The sequence below is a fragment of the Haliotis cracherodii genome, unplaced genomic scaffold (genome assembly GCF_022045235.1).
Source record: "Haliotis cracherodii isolate W230 unplaced genomic scaffold, xgHalCrac1.p SCAF_24, whole genome shotgun sequence".
Taxonomy (NCBI): Eukaryota; Metazoa; Mollusca; class Gastropoda; order Lepetellida; family Haliotidae; genus Haliotis; species Haliotis cracherodii.
Genome location: NW_027266280.1, coordinates 10,759,415 through 10,781,403, shown reverse-complemented (window position 1 = coordinate 10,781,403; position 21,989 = coordinate 10,759,415). Strand labels below are relative to the sequence as shown.

At 40.1% G+C, this 21,989-nt stretch overlaps 1 protein-coding gene across 1 annotated transcript in view; it reads right to left on the bottom strand.

Moving 5' to 3' along the window:
• LOC139472221 (uncharacterized) overlaps positions 1-21,989 on the bottom strand; it is a 38,597-nt gene that overhangs the window by 2,210 nt on the left and 14,398 nt on the right. Inside the window, exons 5-7 of the mRNA XM_071254594.1 lie at positions 21,846-21,961; positions 20,769-20,922; positions 20,034-20,138 (exon numbers count right to left, since the gene is read on the bottom strand). Coding sequence (XP_071110695.1) covers positions 20,034-20,138; positions 20,769-20,922; positions 21,846-21,961 — 375 coding nt within the window. The remainder of the gene's footprint in view (positions 1-20,033; positions 20,139-20,768; positions 20,923-21,845; positions 21,962-21,989) is intronic.

Sequence of the window (21,989 nt, the reverse complement as noted above, 5' to 3'; positions counted from 1 at the left end):
ACCAACTAAAAATAAATAAAAAATCAGTTTAAAATGTCTTAACTCACCTGATCAGTGACAGCAATTGATAACCGGCTGACATGAATAAATTGTTTGATAGGCATTACTTAGAAGTTGACGGAAGACGAGATAGACACAATTTTTATGGATAACAACTTCTTTAATACTGTGAAAAGCGACGTTTCGGTATAGATCCTTATACCGTTATCAAGCAAGACTGAATAGGGGGACAGAATATATACTATTGTTGCTACTGTCAATCCTCTCCTGTTAATCCCCCACCTACTATATATATTCTGCACTATGTCCCCCTATTCAGTGTTGTCGTCCGAAGTGTTGTGAACCACCGTGTGTTGCAACCTTGGAAGAAATGTTGTAAAATATACAGTCGAACCACCGTGTGTTGTCACCTAAGAAGAAGTGTCGTGAAATATACAGTCGAACCACCGTGTGTTGTTACATGGGAAGAAGTGTTGTGAAATATACAGTCAAACAACCATGTGTTGTTATCTTGAAGAAGTGTCATGAAATATACAGTCAAACAACCATGTGTTGTTATCTTGAAGAAGTGTCATGAAATATACAGTCAAACAACCATGTGTTGTTATCTTGAAGAAGTGTCATGAAATATACAGTCAAACCACCGTGTGTTGTAACCTGGGAAGAAGTGTTGTGAAATATACAGTCAAACCACCGTGTGTTGTAACCTGGGAAGAAGTGTTGTGAAATATACAGTCAAACCACAGTGTGTTGTTACCTGGGAAGAAGTGTCGTGAAATATACAGTCGAACCACCGTGTGTTTTTCCCAAGAAAGAAATTGTCTTTGTAATGGTCAACATGGCGTGTACATGGCGTGAACCACCTGCTTTCAACTGAAGAACGGTAACTTCAGCCAAAGACTATTCTGTCTTTAAGTCTAGAATCTTGAACAGGATAGGTTTGGAACCGGCGATTTGGATGATTGTGGCAGTTGTTGCAGGTGGTCACGAGGTTGTTGAGGGTGTTGACTGTGGAATGGCATGATCTCAGACAACAGCGCAAGTGGATTCTGTCTCCGTTTCTTGACTTGAAACTAAGTTTGTAGCCGAAGTACACCAAATACTGTCCTCCACGATATATAGCAAGGCACTTGTTTGTTTGCCTGATTGCTATGCTATACAGTTGTCAATGACTATACCAACTAAAAATAAATAAAAAATCAGTTTAAAATGTCTTAACTCACCTGATCAGTGACAGCAATTGATAACCGGCTGACATGAATAAATTGTTTGATAGGCATTACTTAGAAGTTGACGGAAGACGAGATAGACACAATTTTTATGGATAACAACTTCTTTAATACTGTGAAAAGCGACGTTTCGGTATAGATCCTTATACCGTTATCAAGCAAGACTGAATAGGGGGACAGAATATATACTATTGTTGCTACTGTCAATCCTCTCCTGTTAATCCCCCACCTACTATATATATTCTGCACTATGTCCCCCTATTCAGTGTTGTCGTCCGAAGTGTTGTGAACCACCGTGTGTTGCAACCTTGGAAGAAATGTTGTAAAATATACAGTCGAACCACCGTGTGTTGTCACCTAAGAAGAAGTGTCGTGAAATATACAGTCGAACCACCGTGTGTTGTTACATGGGAAGAAGTGTTGTGAAATATACAGTCAAACAACCATGTGTTGTTATCTTGAAGAAGTGTCATGAAATATACAGTCAAACAACCATGTGTTGTTATCTTGAAGAAGTGTCATGAAATATACAGTCAAACAACCATGTGTTGTTATCTTGAAGAAGTGTCATGAAATATACAGTCAAACCACCGTGTGTTGTAACCTGGGAAGAAGTGTTGTGAAATATACAGTCAAACCACCGTGTGTTGTAACCTGGGAAGAAGTGTTGTGAAATATACAGTCAAACCACAGTGTGTTGTTACCTGGGAAGAAGTGTCGTGAAATATACAGTCGAACCACCGTGTGTTTTTACCTAGGAAGAAGTGTCGTGAAATATACAGTCGAACCACCGTGTGTTGTTACATGGGAAGAAGTGTCGTGAAATATACAGTCGAACAACCGTGTGTTGTAACCTGGGAAGAAGTGTTGTAAAATATGCGTTCAAATCACCATATGTTGTTATATCATGTGTTATTTCCAGGGAAGAAGTGTTATGAAATATACAGTCAAACAACCATGTGTTGTTATCTTGAAGAAGTGTCATGAAATATACAGTCAAACAACCATGTGTTGTTATCTTGAAGAAGTGTCATGAAATATACAGTCAAACAACCATGTGTTGTTATCTTGAAGAAGTGTCATGAAATATACAGTCGAACCACCATGTGTTGTTTCCTGGGAAGAAGTGTTATGAAATATACGGTCAAACAACCATGTGTTGTTATCTTGAAGAAGTGTCATGAAATATACAGTCAAACCACCGTGTGTTGTAACCTGGGAAGAAGTGTTGTGAAACATACAGTCAAACCACCGTGTGTTGTTTCCTGGGAAGAAGTGTCGTAGAATATACAGTCGAACCACCATGTGTTGTTTCCTGGGAAGAAGTGTCGTAGAATATACAGTCGAACCACCATGTGTTGTTTCCTGGGAAGAAGTGTTGTGAAATATACAGTCAAACCACCGTGTGTTGTTTCCTGGGAAGAAGTGTCGTAGAATATACAGTCGAACCACCATGTGTTGTTTCCTGGGAAGAAGTGTTGTGAAATATACAGTCAAACCACCGTGTGTTGTTTCCTGGGAAGAAGTGTCGTAGAATATACAGTCGAACAACCATGTGTTGTTTCCTGGGAAGAAGTGTTGTGAAATATACAGTCAAACCACCGTGTGTTGTTACCTTGGAAGAAGCGTCGTGAAATATACAGTCAAACCACCGTGTGTTGTTACCTGGGAAGAAGTGTCGTGAAATATACAGTCGGACCACCGTGTGTTGTTACCTTGGAAGAAGCGTCGTGAAATATACAGTCAAACCACCGTGTGTTGCAACCTGGGAAGAAGTGTTGTGAAATATACAGTCAAACCACCGTGTGTTGTTTCCTGGGAAGAAGTATCGTAGAATATACAGTCGAACCACCATGTGTTGTTTCCTGGGAAGAAGTGTTGTGAAATATACAGTCAAACAACCATGTGTTGTTATCTTGAAGAAGTGTCATGAAATATACAGTCAAACCACCGTGTGTTGTAACCTGGGAAGAAGTGTTGTGAAATATACAGTCAAACCACCGTGTGTTGTAACCTGGGAAGAAGTGTCGTGAAATATACAGTCGAACCACCGTGTGTTTTTACCTAGGAAGAAGTGTCGTGAAATATACAGTCGAACCATCGTGTGTTTTTACATGGGAAGAAATGTTGTGAAATACGCAGTCAAACCACCGTGTGTTGTAACATTGGAAGAGGTGTCGTGAAATATACAGTCAAACCACCGTGTGTTGTAACATTGGAAGAAGTGTCGTGAAATATACAGTCAAACCACCGTGTGTTGTTTCCTGGGAAGAAGTGTCGTAGAATATACAGTCGAACAACCGTGTGTTGTCACCTAAGAAGAAGTGTGGTGAAATATACAGTCGAACCACCGTGTGTTGTTACATGGGAAGAAGTGTCGTGAAATATACAGTCGAACAACCGTGTGTTGTAACCTGGGAAGAAGTGTTGTAAAATATGCGTTCAAATCACCATATGTTGTTATATCATGTGTTATTTCCAGGGAAGAAGTGTTATGAAATATACAGTCAAACAACCATGTGTTGTTATCTTGAAGAAGTGTCATGAAATATACAGTCAAACAACCATGTGTTGTTATCTTGAAGAAGTGTCATGAAATATACAGTCAAACAACCATGTGTTGTTATCTTGAAGAAGTGTCATGAAATATACAGTCAAACAACCATGTGTTGTTATCTTGAAGAAGTGTCATGAAATATACAGTCAAACAACCATGTGTTGTTATCTTGAAGAAGTGTCATGAAATATACAGTCAAACAACCATGTGTTGTTATCTTGAAGAAGTGTCATGAAATATACAGTCAAACAACCATGTGTTGTTATCTTGAAGAAGTGTCATGAAATATACAGTCAAACAACCATGTGTTGTTATCTTGAAGAAGTGTCATGAAATATACAGTCAAACCACCGTGTGTTGTAACCTGGGAAGAAGTGTTGTGAAATATACAGTCAAACCACCATGTGTTATTTCCAGGGAAGAAGTTATATGAAATATACAGTCAAACCACCATGTGTTGTTTCCAGGGAAGAAGTTATATGAAATATACAGTCAAACCACCGTGTGTTGTTTCCTGGGAAGAAGTGTCGTAGAATATACAGTCGAACCACCATGTGTTGTTTCCTGGGAAGAAGTGTCGTAGAATATACAGTCGAACCACCATGTGTTGTTTCCTGGGAAGAAGTGTCATGAAATATACAGTCAAACCACCGTGTGTTGTAACCTGGGAAGAAGTGTTGTGAAATATACAGTCAAACCACCGTGTGTTGTTTCCTGGGAAGAAGTGTCGTAGAATATACAGTCGAACCACCGTGTGTTTTTACCTTGGAGGAAGTGTCGTGAAATATACAGTCGAACCACCGTGTGTTTTTACATGGGAAGAAGTGTTGTGAAATTTGCGTTCAAATCACCGTGTGTTGTAACATTGGAAGAGGTGTTGTGAAATATACAGTCAAACCACCGTGTGTTGTTACCTGGGAAGAAGCGTCGTAAAATATACAGTCGAACCACCGTGTGTTGTAACCTGGGAAGAAGTGTCGTCAAATATACAGTCAAACCACAGTGTGTTGTTACCTGGGAAGAAGAGTCGTGAAATATACAGTCGAACCACCGTGTGTTGTTACATTGGAAGAGGGGTTGTGAAATATACACTCAAACCACCGTGTGTTGTCCCCTGGGAAGAAGTGTTGTTAAATATACAGTCAAACCACCGTGTGTTGTTACCACGGAAGAAGTGTTGTTAAATATACAGTCAAACCACCGTGTGTTATCATATGGGAAGAAGTGTCGTAGAATATACAGTCAAACCACAGTGTGTTCTTTCCTGGGAAGAAGTGTTTTGAAATATACAGTCAAACAACCATGTGTTGTTATCTTGAAGAAGTGTCATGAAATATACAGTTAAACCACCGTGTGTTGTAACCTGAGAAGAAGTGTTGTGAAATTTACAGTCAAACCATCGTGTGTTGTTATCTTAAAGACGTGTCATGAAATATACAGTCAAACCACCGTGTGTTGTCACCTGGGGAGAAGTGTTGTGAAATATACAGTCAAACCACCATGTGTTGTTACCTGGGAAGAAGTGTTGTGAAATATCCAGTCAAACCACCATGTGTTGTTACCTGGGAAGAAGTGTCGTGAAATATACAGTTAAACCACCGTGTGCTATCATATGGGAAGAAGTGTCGTAGAATATACAGTCAAACCACCATGTTTTTTTTCCTGGGAAGAAGTGTTGTGAAATATACAGACAAACCACCGTGTGCTATCATTTTTGGAAGAAGTGTCGTAGAATATACAGTCAAACCACCGTGTGTTGTTTCCTGGGAAGAAGTGTTGTGAAATATACAGTCATACAACCATGTGTTGTTATCTTGAAGAAGTGTCATGAAATATACAGTCAAACCACCGTGTGTTGTAACCTGGGAAGAAGTGTTGTGAAATATACAGTCAAACCACCGTGTGTTGTTTCCTGGGAAGAAGTGTCGTGAAATATACAGTCGAACCACCGTGTGTTTTTACCTAGGAAGAAGTGTCGTGAAATATACAGTCGAACCATCGTGTGTTTTTACATGGGAAGAAATGTTGTGAAATACGCAGTCAAACCACCGTGTGTTGTAACATTGGAAGAGGTGTCGTGAAATATACAGTCAAACCACCGTGTGTTGTTACCTGGGAAGAAGTGTCGTGAAATATACAGTCGAACAACCGTGTGTTGTAACCTGGGAAGAAGTGTCGTGAAATATACAGTCAAACCACAGTGTGTTGTTACCTGGGAAGAAGTGTCGTGAAATATACAGTCGAACAACCGTGTGTTGTAACCTGGGAAGAAGTGTTGTAAAATATGCGTTCAAATCACCATATGTTGTTATATCATGTGTTATTTCCAGGGAAGAAGTGTTATGAAATATACATTCAAACAACCATGTGTTGTTATCTTGAAGAAGTGTCATGAAATATACAGTCAAACAACCATGTGTTGTTATCTTGAAGAAGTGTCATGAAATATACAGTCAAACAACCATGTGTTGTTATCTTGAAGAAGTGTCATGAAATATACAGTCAAACCACCGTGTGTTGTAACCTGGGAAGAAGTGTTGTGAAATATACGGTCGGACCACCGTGTTTTGTTACATGGGAAGAAGTGTCGTAAAATATACAGTCAAACCACTGTGTGTTGTTACCTTGGAAGAAGTGTCGTGAAATATACAGTCAAACCACTGTGTGTTGCAACCTGGGAAGAAATGTTGTGAAATATGCGTTCAAATCACCATATGTTGTTACATTGGAAGAAGTGTTGTAAAATATACAGTCAAACCACCGTGTGTTGTTACCTGGGAAGAAGTGTTGTAAAATATACAGTCAAACCACCGTGTGTTGTTACCTGGGAAGAAGTGTCGTAGAATATACAGTCAAACCACCGTGTATTGTTCCTGGGAAGAAGTGTCGTGAAATATACAGTCGAACCACCGTGTGTTTTTACATGGGAAGAAATGTTGTGAAATACGCAGTCAAACCACCATGTGTTGTAACATTGGAAGAGGTGTTGTGAAATATACAGTCAATCCACCGTGTGTTGTTACCTGGGAAGAAGTGTTGTTAAATATACAGTCAAACCACCGTGTGTTGTTACCTTGGAAGAAGTGTCGTGAAATATACAGTCAAACCACAGTGTGTTGTTACCTGGGAAGAAGTGTCGTGAAATATACAGTCAAGCCACCGTGTGTTGTAACCTGGGAAGAAGTGTCGTGAAATATACAGTCGAACCACCGTGTGTTGTAACCTGGGAAGAAGTGTCGTAACATATACAGTCGAACCACCGTGTGTTGTAACCTGGGAAGAAGTGTCGTGAAATATACAGTCAAACCACAGTGTGTTGTTACCTGGGAAGAAGTGTCGTGAAATATACAGTCGAACCACCGTGTGTTGTAACCTGGGAAGAAGTGTCGTGAAATATACAGTCGAACCACCGTGTGTTGTAACCTGGGAAGAAGTGTCGTGAAATATACAGTCGAACCACCGTGTGTTGTTACCTGGGAAGAAGTGTCGTAACATATACAGTCGAACCACCGTGTGTTGTAACCTGGGAAGAAGTGTCGTGAAATATACAGTCAAACCACAGTGTGTTGTTACCTGGGAAGAAGTGTCGTGAAATATACAGTCGAACCACCGTGTGTTGTAACATTGGAAGAGGTGTTGTGAAATATAGAGTCAAACCACCGTGTGTTGTTACCTGGGAAGAAGTGTGGTTAAATATACAGTCAAACCACCGTGTGTTGTTACCTGTGAAGAAGTGTCGTAAAATATACAGTCGAACCACCGTGTGTTGTAACCTGGGAAGAAGTGTCATGAAATATACAGTCAAACCACCGTGTGTTGTAACCTGGGAAGAAGTGTTGTGAAATATACGGTCGGACCACCGTGTTTTGTTACATTGGAAGAAGTGTCGTAAAAGATACAGTCAAACCACTGTGTGTTGTTACCTTGGAAGAAGTGTCGTGAAATATACAGTTAAACCACCGTGTGTTGCAACCTGGGAGGAAATGTTGTGAAATATGCGTTCAAATCACCATATGTTGTTATATTGGAAGAAGTGTTGTAAAATATACAGTCAAACCACCGTGTGTTGTTTCCTGGGAAGAAGTGTCGTGAAATATCCAGTCAAACCACCGTGTGTTGTTACCTGGGAAGAAGTGTCGTAGAATATACAGTCGAACCACCATGTGTTGTTTCCTGTGAAGAAGTGTTGTGAAATATACAGTCAAACCACCGTGTGTTGTTATCTTGAAGAAGTGTCATGAAATATACAGTCAAACCACCGTGTGTTGTAACCTGGGAAGAAGTGTTTTGAAATATACAGTCAAACCACCGTGTGTTGTTCCTGGGAAGAAGTGTCGGGAAATATACAGTCGAACCACCGTGTGTTTTTACATGGGAAGAAATGTTGTGAAATACGCAGTCAAACCACCATGTGTTGTAACATTGGAAGAGGTGTTGTGAAATATACAGTCAAACCACCGTGTGTTGTTACCTGGGAAGAAGTGTGGTTAGATATACAGTCAAACCACCGTGTGTTGTTACCTGGGAAGAAGTGTCGTAACATATACAGTCGAACCACCGTGTGTTCTAACCTGGGAAGAAGTGTCGTGAAATATACAGTCAAACCACAGTGTGTTGTTACCTGGGAAGAAGTGTCGTGAAATATACAGTCGAACCACCGTGTGTTGTAACATTGGAAGAGGTGTTGTGAAATATACAGTCAAACCACCGTGTGTTGTTACCTGGGAAGAAGTGTGGTTAAATATACAGTCAAACCACCGTGTGTTGTTACCTGTGAAGAAGTGTCGTGAAATATACAGTCAAACCACAGTGTGTTGTTTTCTTGATTTATAATCAAGAACTATATTGTAAAAAAACGGGTCTTACCTCGAAAAGTGCATCAAAGGACTTGAGCACCTTGATAAGATTTTCAAAATATCTAAAAAGATTTTTAAAATATCTGTCGACACCCATTTGGCCGCACACATGCTTTGCAAATCCTGCTGTCGACCAAAATCTGCACGTTGAAATTCATGCTGTTCACGAACCGGATGTCTAGTTCGTCAAGCGATTTTGATTAGACTATGCACAGACTTGTTAGTCCAGCCAAAATGTAAGTCCGGAATTCAAGCCTAGTTCGGCAACAGGAAACTGGACATTTATAGTAAGTTAACGCCCTTGCCTCGGGAAGATGATTTTCATTGATCTTTCATCATAAGAACAATTCAGAACCGAGTATTACTACAAGAGAAGCAGCGGTCGGGTAGCCTAGTGGTTATAGCGTTCGCTCGTCACGCCGAAGACCCGGGTTCGATTCCTGACTTGGGTACAATGTGTGAAGCCCATTTCTGGTGTCCCCCGCTGTGATATTGCTGGGATATTGCTAAAAGCGGCGTAAAACCATACTCACTCACTCACTACTACAAGAGATCACAAATCACTCACTTGAAAATGATTGCATAAGGCATGGCAACATGAAGCGGAGGTTGTAATATGCATTTCTCAAGATCGGGTCAACGTTGGTATAGGCTGATGTAATTACAGTTTCCATGGATACATTAGTAATCGAGGTCTTAAGTATCATGGCCACGAGGGACGGCGGGGTAGCCTTGTGGTTAAAGCGTTCGCTCATCACGCCGAAGACCCAGGTTCGATTCCCCACATTGGTACAATGTGTGAAGCTCACTCATCGCCGGGAATAGCTGCAAGATTGATTGTGAGCAATAATTACTCACTCGTTCACTTCAGTATCATGTTCGCAGGTACAACTGAAATATAATATAAAGTAGTCTTCCACATCCCGTAGGATGCTTATCGTAAGTGGTGACACACGGGATCGGGTGGTCAAGTTCGTTGACTTCGTTGATGCATGTCATTGTATCCCAATTGCGTAGATCGATACTCATGATGCCAATCAAGTGATTGTCTGGTCAGACTCGATTATTTACACACCGCCGTCATATAGCTGAGGGGGCGGTCGGGTAGCCTAGTGGTTAAGGCGTTCGCTCGACACGCCGAAGACCCGGGTTCGATTCCCGACATGGGTACAATGTGTTAAGCCCATTTTTGGTGTCCCCCGCCGTGATATTGCTGGAATATTGTTAAAAGCGGCGTAAAACCATACTCACTCACTCATATAGCTGAAATATTGCTGAGTGTGGCGTTAAATAATAAACAAACAAATAAAATTTTTTTTAAAAAAGCATCTATTGATTAACTAAAAAAATGAAAACAAATATAGTTTGTGCTCGAAAGGTTTTTAATACACATTTAACGTCAATGTCTTTTGAACATTGAACTGATTTCTTTCCAAGAAGGTCCTCGTCCTGAAAAGAGAAATTTTTGGTTAAGACAGGCAGACAGGCAATTGCGTATCATGTTACTTTTCCGAACGGACTGTTTAGTCCCCAGGACCATGTGATTGTTGTGAGAGGTGTCCAAAATTACCAACAGTACTTGTATTAGGACTAGATAAATCTTCGGCTTTGTGACTTGTTATTATGTATGTAACTATGGTTGTGTGAGTGATTTGTGTCATCCTTAGGGGTGTCACGATAACTCGAAATATCGATATATTGCTATTGGTAAGGACTTAAAGTCAATAAATTTATTGTTAAATCAGTTTCCGATCACTAGTATTGATTTCAGTTAGGAATGTTGATAGTTTCGATTGTATTTACGATATCATTAAAATACATGCAATGCTGTTCAATTTTTATATTTTTTTTATCATGAGTGGTAGTAATTTACACATGATAATGTGGAAGTTTCTTTTGCTTAAACTATAAGGGTAAAGAAAAAACAAATCAGTCAACTTTACATTCAAAGGAAACTTCAATTCCAAGGTATAATTCAATTCTAAAATCCATCTAAAATGATACACTGAAAACTATCGATAGTTATCGCAATAGTTTCTTTCAGACAGACAGACAGTTTATTCAGTATTTTAGGCGTCAAGGCCCATAGTACAATGCAGATTGGATATTAACATTTTCACTTGATGTACATGATGAGATTTTAAATCAAGTTACACATTCCCCATTTCAAAGACATGTTTTAAGAATACAGAAACAGCATAGATCATATAAGGGATTTTCAGAGTTTAGCAGATTTATCATTAACTGGCGGTCTTTAAAAGTACCTTCTAAGATGGGGAGAAATGTAAACCTTAAATGGGACTACGTTTCACATGTAAGTAAGACATGGTATTCATCCTCTACTTCTCCGGATGAACAGTTTGTACAAATAGAGTTCACAATATCACCGCCTTTGGACCTGCGACATATATTTACATTAAAATTATGCAGTGAAATTCTAAATTTACAATAAGCTCTGATTAAACTTTTATCATTTAAACAAGTCAAATATCTTTCAGTTTGTAACAATGATTTTACTTTGCTGTAATTGCTGAGATAAAGTGATTCAGAAATACTTTGGTGCCACTGTTGACATAATATATCCTTCAGTCTTTGCTTAAATGAATATGAAAATAACTGTGGATCTCCCACATCTTGAGAAATCCATACACATGAAAAGCCTCTAACAAATAACAGATTTCTCACATCTGAAACTCAATTATTTGTACCATTATCATCAAGTACCTTTAACATTTTGTAACACTGATATGGGTATCTATCAGGCATCATTCTAAGTAACTTAATCCAATACTTGATTACCCTTAATTGGCTGGCTACAAAAATATTACTACGGCCTGTTTCACCAAGGATTGCCTTATTTGAGGCACGGGTATATATATAAACTGACGTCCAAAAGAAACTTTACCAGAGTTTGAAATAACTCTTGCTCAAAAACAACTAAACATACATGCATGAAGTAAAGTGTATTGAGAAGATCTATATATCAACATAACTCTGAAAATGACAATCATACCGCGACCGAGATTGACGTCTTGGAGGGCCAAGATCAGTTCTTACCGGTTGGCTGGAGAGTGTGGTCGTTGTCGAACACGACGATCCATCAAGTCCCAGAGGTGTTCTATGGGGGACATGTCGGTTGAGCGTGCAGGCCACGGCAGGACGTTGACGTTGTTGGCTGCGAGGAAGTTAGTGACAATTCTGGCTGTATGGGCTCTAGCGTTGTAGTGCTGATAAATGACACGTGGCTGATGTTGGTATGACAACTGAACGAAGAATGTTATCCATGTAACGCTGAGCTGTCAAGTTTCCGTCAACGATGACCAGCGGTGTCCTCTCCTGCCCACAGATCCCTTCCCACACCATGACACTGCCTCCACCATATGGTACGACCTCCTGCACGCAACACGCCGCCGTTCGTTCACCCCTTCGGCGGTAAACAAGTTGTCTTCCATCAGCCCTAAACATACAGAATCGACTTTCGTCAGTGAAGACAACCCTCTGCCAGTCACGTCGTTGCCAACGTCGTACAGTCCGGGCCCATCTCAATCGCAGACGACGATGTGGCGCTGTCAATAGATGTCCTCTAGTCTGGTCTAAAAGCCCCGATTCCATGAGCTCTGAGTCTCCTGGCCACTGTCTGTCGACTAACCCTGTGACCTTAGGCATTTCTCGCCGATGACGTCACTGTCAGGAAACGATTTCGGTGGGGCAAGGTACGCAAGGTACCATGGGGCGTGGTCACCCTGGGTCTGCCTGTTCTTGGCCTGTCAGCGGTCCGCCCTGTCTGTCTGTAACGTTGCATCAAGTTGGTAACGGCAACACGGGAGCAACCGATGGGTGGCTCCCATCTGTACCATACCCAAGGCTCTTTCACGTTGTTCGACTGTGAGTGGTGGCATTTCTTTTGTGTTTTGTTTTTTTATCACTGTGGATGTCTGACTTGCCGTTGCAATCGTTTTATACCCTTACCCGGACGTGCATTTGCAGTTGTCCGTGATGCACGTGTTTTTCACTTTTTCGCGTGTTATCTCGCAAACATGTAACAGGCGATTAACATTATCTGCCTCCTCTATTGTGTAAAAAAAATATACTTTGTCTGAAATTTATATTTTCAGTTGGTAAAGTTTCTTTTGGACGTCAGTTTATATAGATAGATAGATAGATAGATAGATAGATAGATAGATAGATAGATAGATTCTCCAAGGTTATGATTATGGATGCAAGAAATACAATTGCTCCTCTCTAATCAAAAACAGCCATAAAAATGAATGTCAGCCAAAGACTATTCTGTCTTTAAGTCTAGAATCTTGAACAGGATAGGTTTGGAACTGGCGATTTGGATGATTGTGGCAGTTGTTGCAGGTGGTCACGAGGTTGTTGAGGGTGTTGACTGTGGAATGGCATGATCTCAGACAACAGCGCAAGTGGATTCTGTCTCCGTTTCTTGACTTGAAACTAAGTTTGTAGCCAAAGTACACCAAATACTGTCCTCCACGATATATAGCAAGGCACTTGTTTGTTTGCCAGATTGCAATGCTATACAGTTGTCAATGACTATACCAACTAAAAATAAATAAAAAATCAGTTTAAAATGTCTTAACTCACCTGATCAGTGACAGCAATTGATAACCGGCTGACATGAATAAATTGTTTGATAGGCATTACTTAGAAGTTGACGGAAGACGAGATAGACACAATTTTTATGGATAACAACTTCTTTAATACTGTGAAAAGCGACGTTTCGGTATAGATCCTTATACCGTTATCAAGCAAGACTGAATAGGGGGACAGAATATATACTATTGTTGTTACTGTTAATCCTCTACTGTTAATCCCCCACCTACTATATATATTCTGCACTATGTCCCCCTATTCAGTGTTGTCGTCCGAAGTGTTGTGAACCACCGTGTGTTGCAACCTTGGAAGAAGTGTTGTAAAATATACAGTCAAACCACCGTGTGTTGTCACCTAAGAAGAAGTGTCGTGAAATATACAGTCGAACCACCGTGTGTTGTTACATGGGAAGAAGTGTCGTGAAATATACAGTCGAACAACCGTGTGTTGTAACCTGGGAAGAAGTGTTGTAAAATATGCGTTCAAATCACCATATGTTGTTATATCATGTGTTATTTCCAGGGAAGAAGTGTTATGAAATATACAGTCAAACAACCATGTGTTGTTATCTTGAAGAAGTGTCATGAAATATACAGTCAAACAACCATGTGTTGTTATCTTGAAGAAGTGTCATGAAATATACAGTCAAACAACCATGTGTTGTTATCTTGAAGAAGTGTCATGAAATATACAGTCAAACAACCATGTGTTGTTATCTTGAAGAAGTGTCATGAAATATACAGTCAAACAACCATGTGTTGTTATCTTGAAGAAGTGTCATGAAATATACAGTCAAACAACCATGTGTTGTTATCTTGAAGAAGTGTCATGAAATATACAGTCAAACAACCATGTGTTGTTATCTTGAAGAAGTGTCATGAAATATACTGTCAAACCACCGTGTGTTGTAACCTGGGAAGAAGTGTTTTGAAATATACAGTCAAACCACCGTGTGTTGTAACCTGGGAAGAAGTGTTGTGAAATATACAGTCAAACCACCGTGTGTTGCAACCTGGGAAGAAGTGTTGTGAAATATGCGTTCAAATCACCATATGTTGTTACATTGGAAGAAGTGTTGTGAAATATACAGTCAAACCACCGTGTGTTGTAACCTGGGAAGAAGTGTTGTAAAATATACAGTCAAACCACCGTGTGTTGTTACCTGGGAAGAAGTGTCGTAGAATATACAGTCAAACCACCGTGTATTGTTCCTGGGAAGAAGTGTCGTGAAATATACAGTCGAACCACCGTGTGTTTTTACATGGGAAGAAATGTTGTGAAATACGCAGTCAAACCACCGTGTGTTGTAACATTGGAAGAGGTGTTGTGAAATATACAGTCAAACCACAGTGTGTTGTTACCTGGGAAGAAGTGTTGTTAAATATACAGTCAAACCACCGTGTGTTGTTACCTGGGAAGAAGTGTGGTTAAATATACGGTCAAACCACCGTGTGTTGTTACCTGGGAAGAAGTGTCGTAACCTATACAGTCGAACCACCGTGTGTTGTAACCTGGGAAGAAGTGTCGTGAAATATACAGTCAAACCACCGTGTGTTGTTACCTGGGAAGAAGTGTCGTGAAATATACAGTCGAACCACCGTGTGTTGTAACATTGGAAGAGGTGTTGTGAAATATACAGTCAAACCACCGTGTGTTGTTACCTGGGAAGAAGTGTGGTTAAATATACAGTCAAACCACCGTGTGTTGTTACCTGGGAAGAAGTGTCGTGAAATATACAGTCAAACCACAGTGTGTTGTTTTCTTGATTTATAATCAAGAACTATATTGTAAAAAAACGGGTCTTACCTCGAAAAGTGCATCAAAGGACTTGAGCACCTTGATTAGATTTTTAAAATATCTGAAAAGATTTTCAAAATATCTGTCGACACCCATTTGGCCGCACACATGCTTTGCAAATCCTGCTGTCGACCAAAATCTGCACGTTGAAATTCATGCTGTTCACGAACCGGATGTCTAGTTCGTCAAGCGATTTTGATTAGACTATGCACAGACTTGTTAGTCCAGCCAAAATGTAAGTCCGGAATTCAAGCCTAGTTCGGCAACAGGAAACTGGACATTTATAGTAAGTTAACGCCCTTGCCTCGGGAAGATGATTCTCATTGATCTTTCATCATAAGAACAATTCAGAACCGAGTATTACTACAAGAGAAGGGGCGGTCGTGTAGCCTAGTGGTTAAAGCGTTCGCTCGTCACGCCGAAGACCCGGGTTCGATTCCTGACTTGGGTACAATGTGTGAAGCCCATTTCAGGTGTCCCCCGCTGTGATATTGCTGGGATATTGCTAAAAGCGGCGTAAAACCATACTCACTCACTCACTACTACAAGAGATCACAAATCACTCACTTGAAAATGATTGCATAAGGCATGGCAACATGAAGCGGAGGTTGTAATATGCATTTCTCAAGATCGGGTCAACGTTGGTATAGGCTGATGTAATTACAGTTTCCATGGATACATTAGTAATCGAGGTCTTAAGTATCATGGCCACGAGGGACGGCGGGGTAGCCTTGTGGTTAAAGCGTTCGCTCATCACGCCGAAGACCCAGGTTCGATTCCCCACATTGGTACAATGTGTGAAGCTCACTCATCGCCGGGAATAGCTGCAAGATTGATTGTGAGCAATAATTACTCACTCGTTCACTTCAGTATCATGTTCGCAGGTACAACTGAAATATAATATAAAGTAGTCTTCCACATCCCGTAGGATGCTTATCGTAAGTGGTGACACACGGGATCGGGTGGTCAAGTTCGTTGACTTCGTTGATGCATGTCATTGTATCCCAATTGCGTAGATCGATACTCATGATGCCAATCAAGTGATTGTCTGGTCAGACTCGATTATTTACACACCGCCGTCATATAGCTGAGGTGGCGGTCGGGTAGCCTAGTGGTTAAGGCGTTCGCTCGACACGCCGAAGACCCGGGTTCGATTCCCGACATGGGTACTATGTGTTAAGCCCATTTTTGGTGTCCCCCGCCGTGATATTGCTGGAATATTGTTAAAAGCGGCGTAAAACCATACTCACTCACTCATATAGCTGAAATATTGCTGAGTGTGGCGTTAAATAATAAACAAACAAATAAAAAAAATTTTAAAAAAGCATCTATTGATTAACTAAAAAATGAAAACAAATATAGTTTGTGCTCGAAAGGTTTTTAATACACATTTAACGTCAATGTCTTTTGAACATTGAACTGATTTCTTTCCAAGAAGGTCCTCGTCCTGAAAAGAGAATTTTTTGGTTAAGACAGGCAGACAGGCAATTGCGTATCATGTTACTTTTCCGAACGGACTGTTTAGTCCCCAGGACCATGTGATTGTTGTGAGAGGTGTCCAAAATTACCAACAGTACTTGTATTAGGACTAGATAAATCTTCGGCTTTGTGACTTGTTATTATGTATGTAACTATGGTTGTGTGAGTGATTTGTGTCATCCTTAGGGGTGTCACGATAACTCGAAATATCGATATATTGCTATTGGTAAGCACTTAAAGTCAATAAATTTATTGTTAAATCAGTTTCCGATCACTAGTATTGATTTCAGTAAGGAATGTTGATAGTTTCGATTGTATTTACGATATCATTAAAATACATGCAATGCTGTTCAATTTTTATATTTTTTTTATCATGAGTGGTAGTAATTTACACATGATAATGTGGAAGTTTCTTTTGCTTAAACTATAAGGGTAAAGAAAAAACAAATCAGTCAACTTTACATTCAAAGGAAACTTCAATTCCAAGGTATAATTCAATTCTAAAATCCATCTAAAGTGATACACTGAAAACTATCGATAGTTATCGCAATAGTTTCTTTCAGACAGACAGACAGTTTATTCAGTATTTTAGGCGTCAAGGCCCATAGTACAATGCAGATTGGATATTAACATTTTCACTTGATGTACATGATGAGATTTTAAATCAAGTTACACATTCCCCATTTCAAAGACATGTTTTAAGAATACAGAAACAGCATAGATCATATAAGGGATTTTCAGAGTTTAGCAGATTTATCATTAACTGGCGGTCTTTAAAAGTACCTTCTAAGATGGGGAGAAATGTAAACCTTAAATGGGACTACGTTTCACATGTAAGTAAGACATGGTATTCATCCTCTACTTCTCCGGATGAACAGTTTGTACAAATAGAGTTCACAATATCACCGCCTTTGGACCTGCGACATATATTTACATTAAAATTATGCAGTGAAATTCTAAATTTACAATAAGCTCTGATTAAACTTTTATCATTTAAACAAGTCAAATATCTTTCAGTTTGTAACAATGATTTTACTTTGCTGTAATTGCTGAGATAAAGTGATTCAGAAATACTTTGGTGCCACTGTTGACATAATATATCCTTCAGTCTTTGCTTAAATGAATATGAAAATAACTGTGGATCTCCCACATCTTGAGAAATCCATACACATGAAAAGCCTCTAACAAATAACAGATTTCTCACATCTGAAACTCAATTATTTGTACCATTATCATCAAGTACCTTTAACATTTTGTAACACTGATATGGGTATCTATCAGGCATCATTCTAAGTAACTTAATCCAATACTTAATTACCCTTAAATGGCTGGCTACAAAAATATTACTACGGCCTGTTTCACCAAGGATTGCCTTATTTGAGGCACGGGTATATATATAAACTGACGTCCAAAAGAAACTTTACCAGAGTTTGAAATAACTCTTGCTCAAAAACAACTAAACATACATGCATGAAGTAAAGTGTATTGAGAAGATCTATATATCAACATAACTCTGAAAATGACAATCATACCGCGACCGAGAATGACGTCTTGGAGGGCCAAGATCAGTTCTTACCGGTTGGCTGGAGAGTGTGGTCGTTGTCGAACACGACGATCCATCAAGTCCCAGAGGTGTTCTATGGGGGACATGTCGGTTGAGCGTGCAGGCCACGGCAGGACGTTGATGTTGTTGGCTGCGAGGAAGTTAGTGACAATTCTGGCTGTATGGGCTCTAGCGTTGTCGTGCTGATAAATGACACGTGGCTGCTGTTGGTATGACAACTGAACGAAGAATGTTATCCATGTAACGCTGAGCTGTCAAGTTTCCGTCAACGATGACCAGCGGTGTCCTCTCCTGCCCACAGATTCCTTCCCACACCATGACACTGCCTCCACCATATGGTACGACCTCCTGCACGCAACACGCCGCCGTTCGTTCACCCCTTCGGCGGTAAACAAGTTGTCTTCCATCAGCCCTAAACATACAGAATCGACTTTCGTCAGTGAAGACAACCCTCTGCCAGTCACGTCGTTGCCAACGTCGTACAGTCCGGGCCCATCTCAATCGCAGACGACGATGTTGCGCTGTCAATAGATGTCCTCTGTCTGGTCTAAAAGCCCCGATTCCATGAGCTCTGAGTCTCCTGGCCACTGTCTGTCGACTAACCCTGTGACCTTAGGCATTTCTCGCCGATGACGTCACTGTCAGGAAACGATTTCGGTGGTGCAAGGTACGCAAGTACCGGTCATCATGGGGCGTGGTCACCCTGGGTCTGCCTGTTCTTGGCCTGTCAGCGGTCCGCCCTGTCTGTCTGTAACGTTGCATCAAGTTGGTAACGGCAACACGGGAGCAACCGATGGGTGGCTCCCATCTGTACCATACCCAAGGCTCTTTCACGTTGTTCGACTGTGAGTGGTGGCATTTCTTTTGTGTGTTTTTTTTATCACTGTGTATGTCTGACTTGCCGTTGCAATCGTTTTATACCCTTACCCGGACGTGCATTTGCAGTTGTCCGTGATGCACGTGTTTTTCACTTTTTCGCGTGTTATCTCGCAGACATGTAACAGGCGATTAACATTATCTGCCTCCTCTATTGTGTAAAAAAAATATACTTTGTCTGAAATTTATATTTTCAGTTGGTAAAGTTTCTTTTGGACGTCAGTTTATATAGATAGATAGATAGATAGATAGATAGATAGATAGATAGATAGATTCTCCAAGGTTATGATCATGGATGCAAGAAATACAATTGCTCCTCTCTAATCAAAACAGCCATGAAAATGAATGTCGTTCATAATTCTAAAGACATAAGCTTACCTTATCAACCTAGGGTAGGCTGTAATAAAAAGTGTGTTTTTTTATATGAATGAGTGCCATAACTTTCCAATTCCATATATATATGCAGGGATATTGTATCATCATTGAACATTTAAAATTCGACCAGTAAAGATCCGGGGTCGAATAGGTCTTCAGCAACCCATTCTTGATGTAAAAGGCGACTTTGCTTGTCGTAAGAGGCGACTGACGGGAAAGGGTGGTCAGGTTCGCGGACTTGGTGGATACATGTCATCGTGTCCCAATTGTGTGGATCGATGCTCATGATGTCAATGACTGGATTGTCTGGTCCAGACTTGATTATTTACAAACCGCCATCATATAGCTGGAATATTGCTGAGTGCGGCGTTAAACAACAAACAAACATACAAACAACATTTCACATTCAACCAGATGAATTAGAGACTAATCAAGCAAGGCTTTCGAATAGATGTTTCTGTCACTGAATAAACAGTTTTATTTGTCAACCACACGCCATACGCTTGATTATCATGATAGCTATTTTTATTTCTAATATGTTAGTAGGCTTAAATCATTTAATATTTTTCTGAAAATAGTCATCAGACTGATGAGTGATCTATTCTTCACTTTACATTGTATCTTAGTATAATGTTATTTTAGCGGCATGTCGTACACAGTGCCGTCTCTGTCGTGATGTAACTTACCAAAGAGGCTCGAATCCAAGGCTAGGAGAACCAGCGGGGTCGGACGTTGTGTACGCCAACGTTCCCTCAGCATCACAGGTCGTGGAGTTGAAAATTTTGAGATTTCTGAAAAAGAAATGAGCATCCTTTTATCTACGTCATTGTTTCCCAGACAAGATCATATTGGTCTTCCAGGGCAGAATAGATCCCTTAGTACCACAACTTGACAACTACCATGTCTTGAGGGCTGACGAAAAGGAAAATGCCTGAGTTCTTAATGAGTAAGTTATTGCTATTTATTTATTGTTAATTTTATCTTGAAACTTGAGATACACCAGGCAATACATAAAACAGCACAGTGCGAGTTAGACAATCTATTTTAGTTCTGGTACATTGACTGGTGAAAATCCTGGTTAGAATTGGCCTTCACCAACCCATAGCTTCCGAAGGAGGCAACTATGCTTGTTGTAAGAGGCGACTAACGGGATCGGGTGGTCAGGCTCGCTGACTTGGTTGATGCATGTCATCGATCCAAAATGCGTGGATCGATGCTCACAGAATTGTCTAGTCGAGACTCGAATATTTACAGACCTTCGTCTGCTGAACTGAACCTACAGTCGACATGATGAACACCCCATGGCATCATTGATTGATGGTGATTCAGAAACACGTGCTTGTGACATAGGACTCGTGGTTGACAGGGCGATCATACATACATATGCCATCCTGTATGTAAACTATCATCAAAACACTTACGCATCATTTGGGTAGACTGCGTAAATTAACGATGTACAGGGGTTGATCTTGACGTCCGCACATGCTTCATCAGTACAGTCCAGCAGTTTGAAGCAGCCGGTGCCGATGTTGTAGATCCAGAGTCCGCCCACAGAATCGCAAAATACTATCCTCTCTTTTGAAAAAAATACCAAGCTGGATTTTCTACATGTCAATTTTATTTTTATCAAAAGGCATCAGGGTAGGTTTGACAGAAACAATAAGATTTAGTACCAAATATTTAAGAATAAATTAGAAATATTATTACTTGTTTGGTTTTCTTACTTCAGGAGATTAAAAATAAAGTTACAGTCGAACCTTATTTTATCGACGCCCTTTATCTCGATAAAATTAGGTTCGATTGTATACACAATTGGGGACTAATATGCCTCAGTATCACGTTTAGAAAATATTATGCCATTTGAATGAAAATTATCTTTTCTGAAAATAAATAAATAAGATTAACATGATCAAGTTGATATTTCGAGATACCTTGTCAGTTAAACTTTATCTCGAACCCATTCCCCGGCCCCGACCACCTTACTATAATGTTCATACCCTGTTATCTCGAATGTCCGGATATCTCGAAGTAACAACACGGTCCCACTAGGCTCGAGTTCGAGTATCTCTTACTGTTAGTATGTCATTGCTATAGCTCTCTTATGACCAACATACTCAACATAAGGTATGATTATTGATGAACCTTACGTCAGCACAAACGTATATGATTTTGTCAAAGTCATCAGAGCACTAGGTATGAATTATATGCAGTGAAGTTTCATAAACCATTTGTAAGTACATCAATCCATTCTGAAAAGGGGTCGGAGGTATTGTCTAGAAAACAGGGTTCAATGTTGATCGCTGTATACGGATTGATAAAGCATATATCGAGGGGTTTTATAGAATAGGCAAAAACATAATTGTAGTATTTGCCAGTGAGGTCCAGGGCTCTGTTCTACAAACAGAGCGTAACTCTCATTAATTAGAATAGACTTCGTAGAGCTGCGACCGCCTAGGGGCCTAGATCAGCATGATTCCACTGTATGTTTTCATACGTACCTTCGTCAATGACATCAAACGAATTAATGTTCACTGGAAACTTGAATTTGGTTTTCAAATCTTCACCTGTCTTATTGATGCATTCGATTTGCTTGCAGTTGACGTAATACAATAGCCTTGAAAGAAAATAGAAGGCAATAAGTA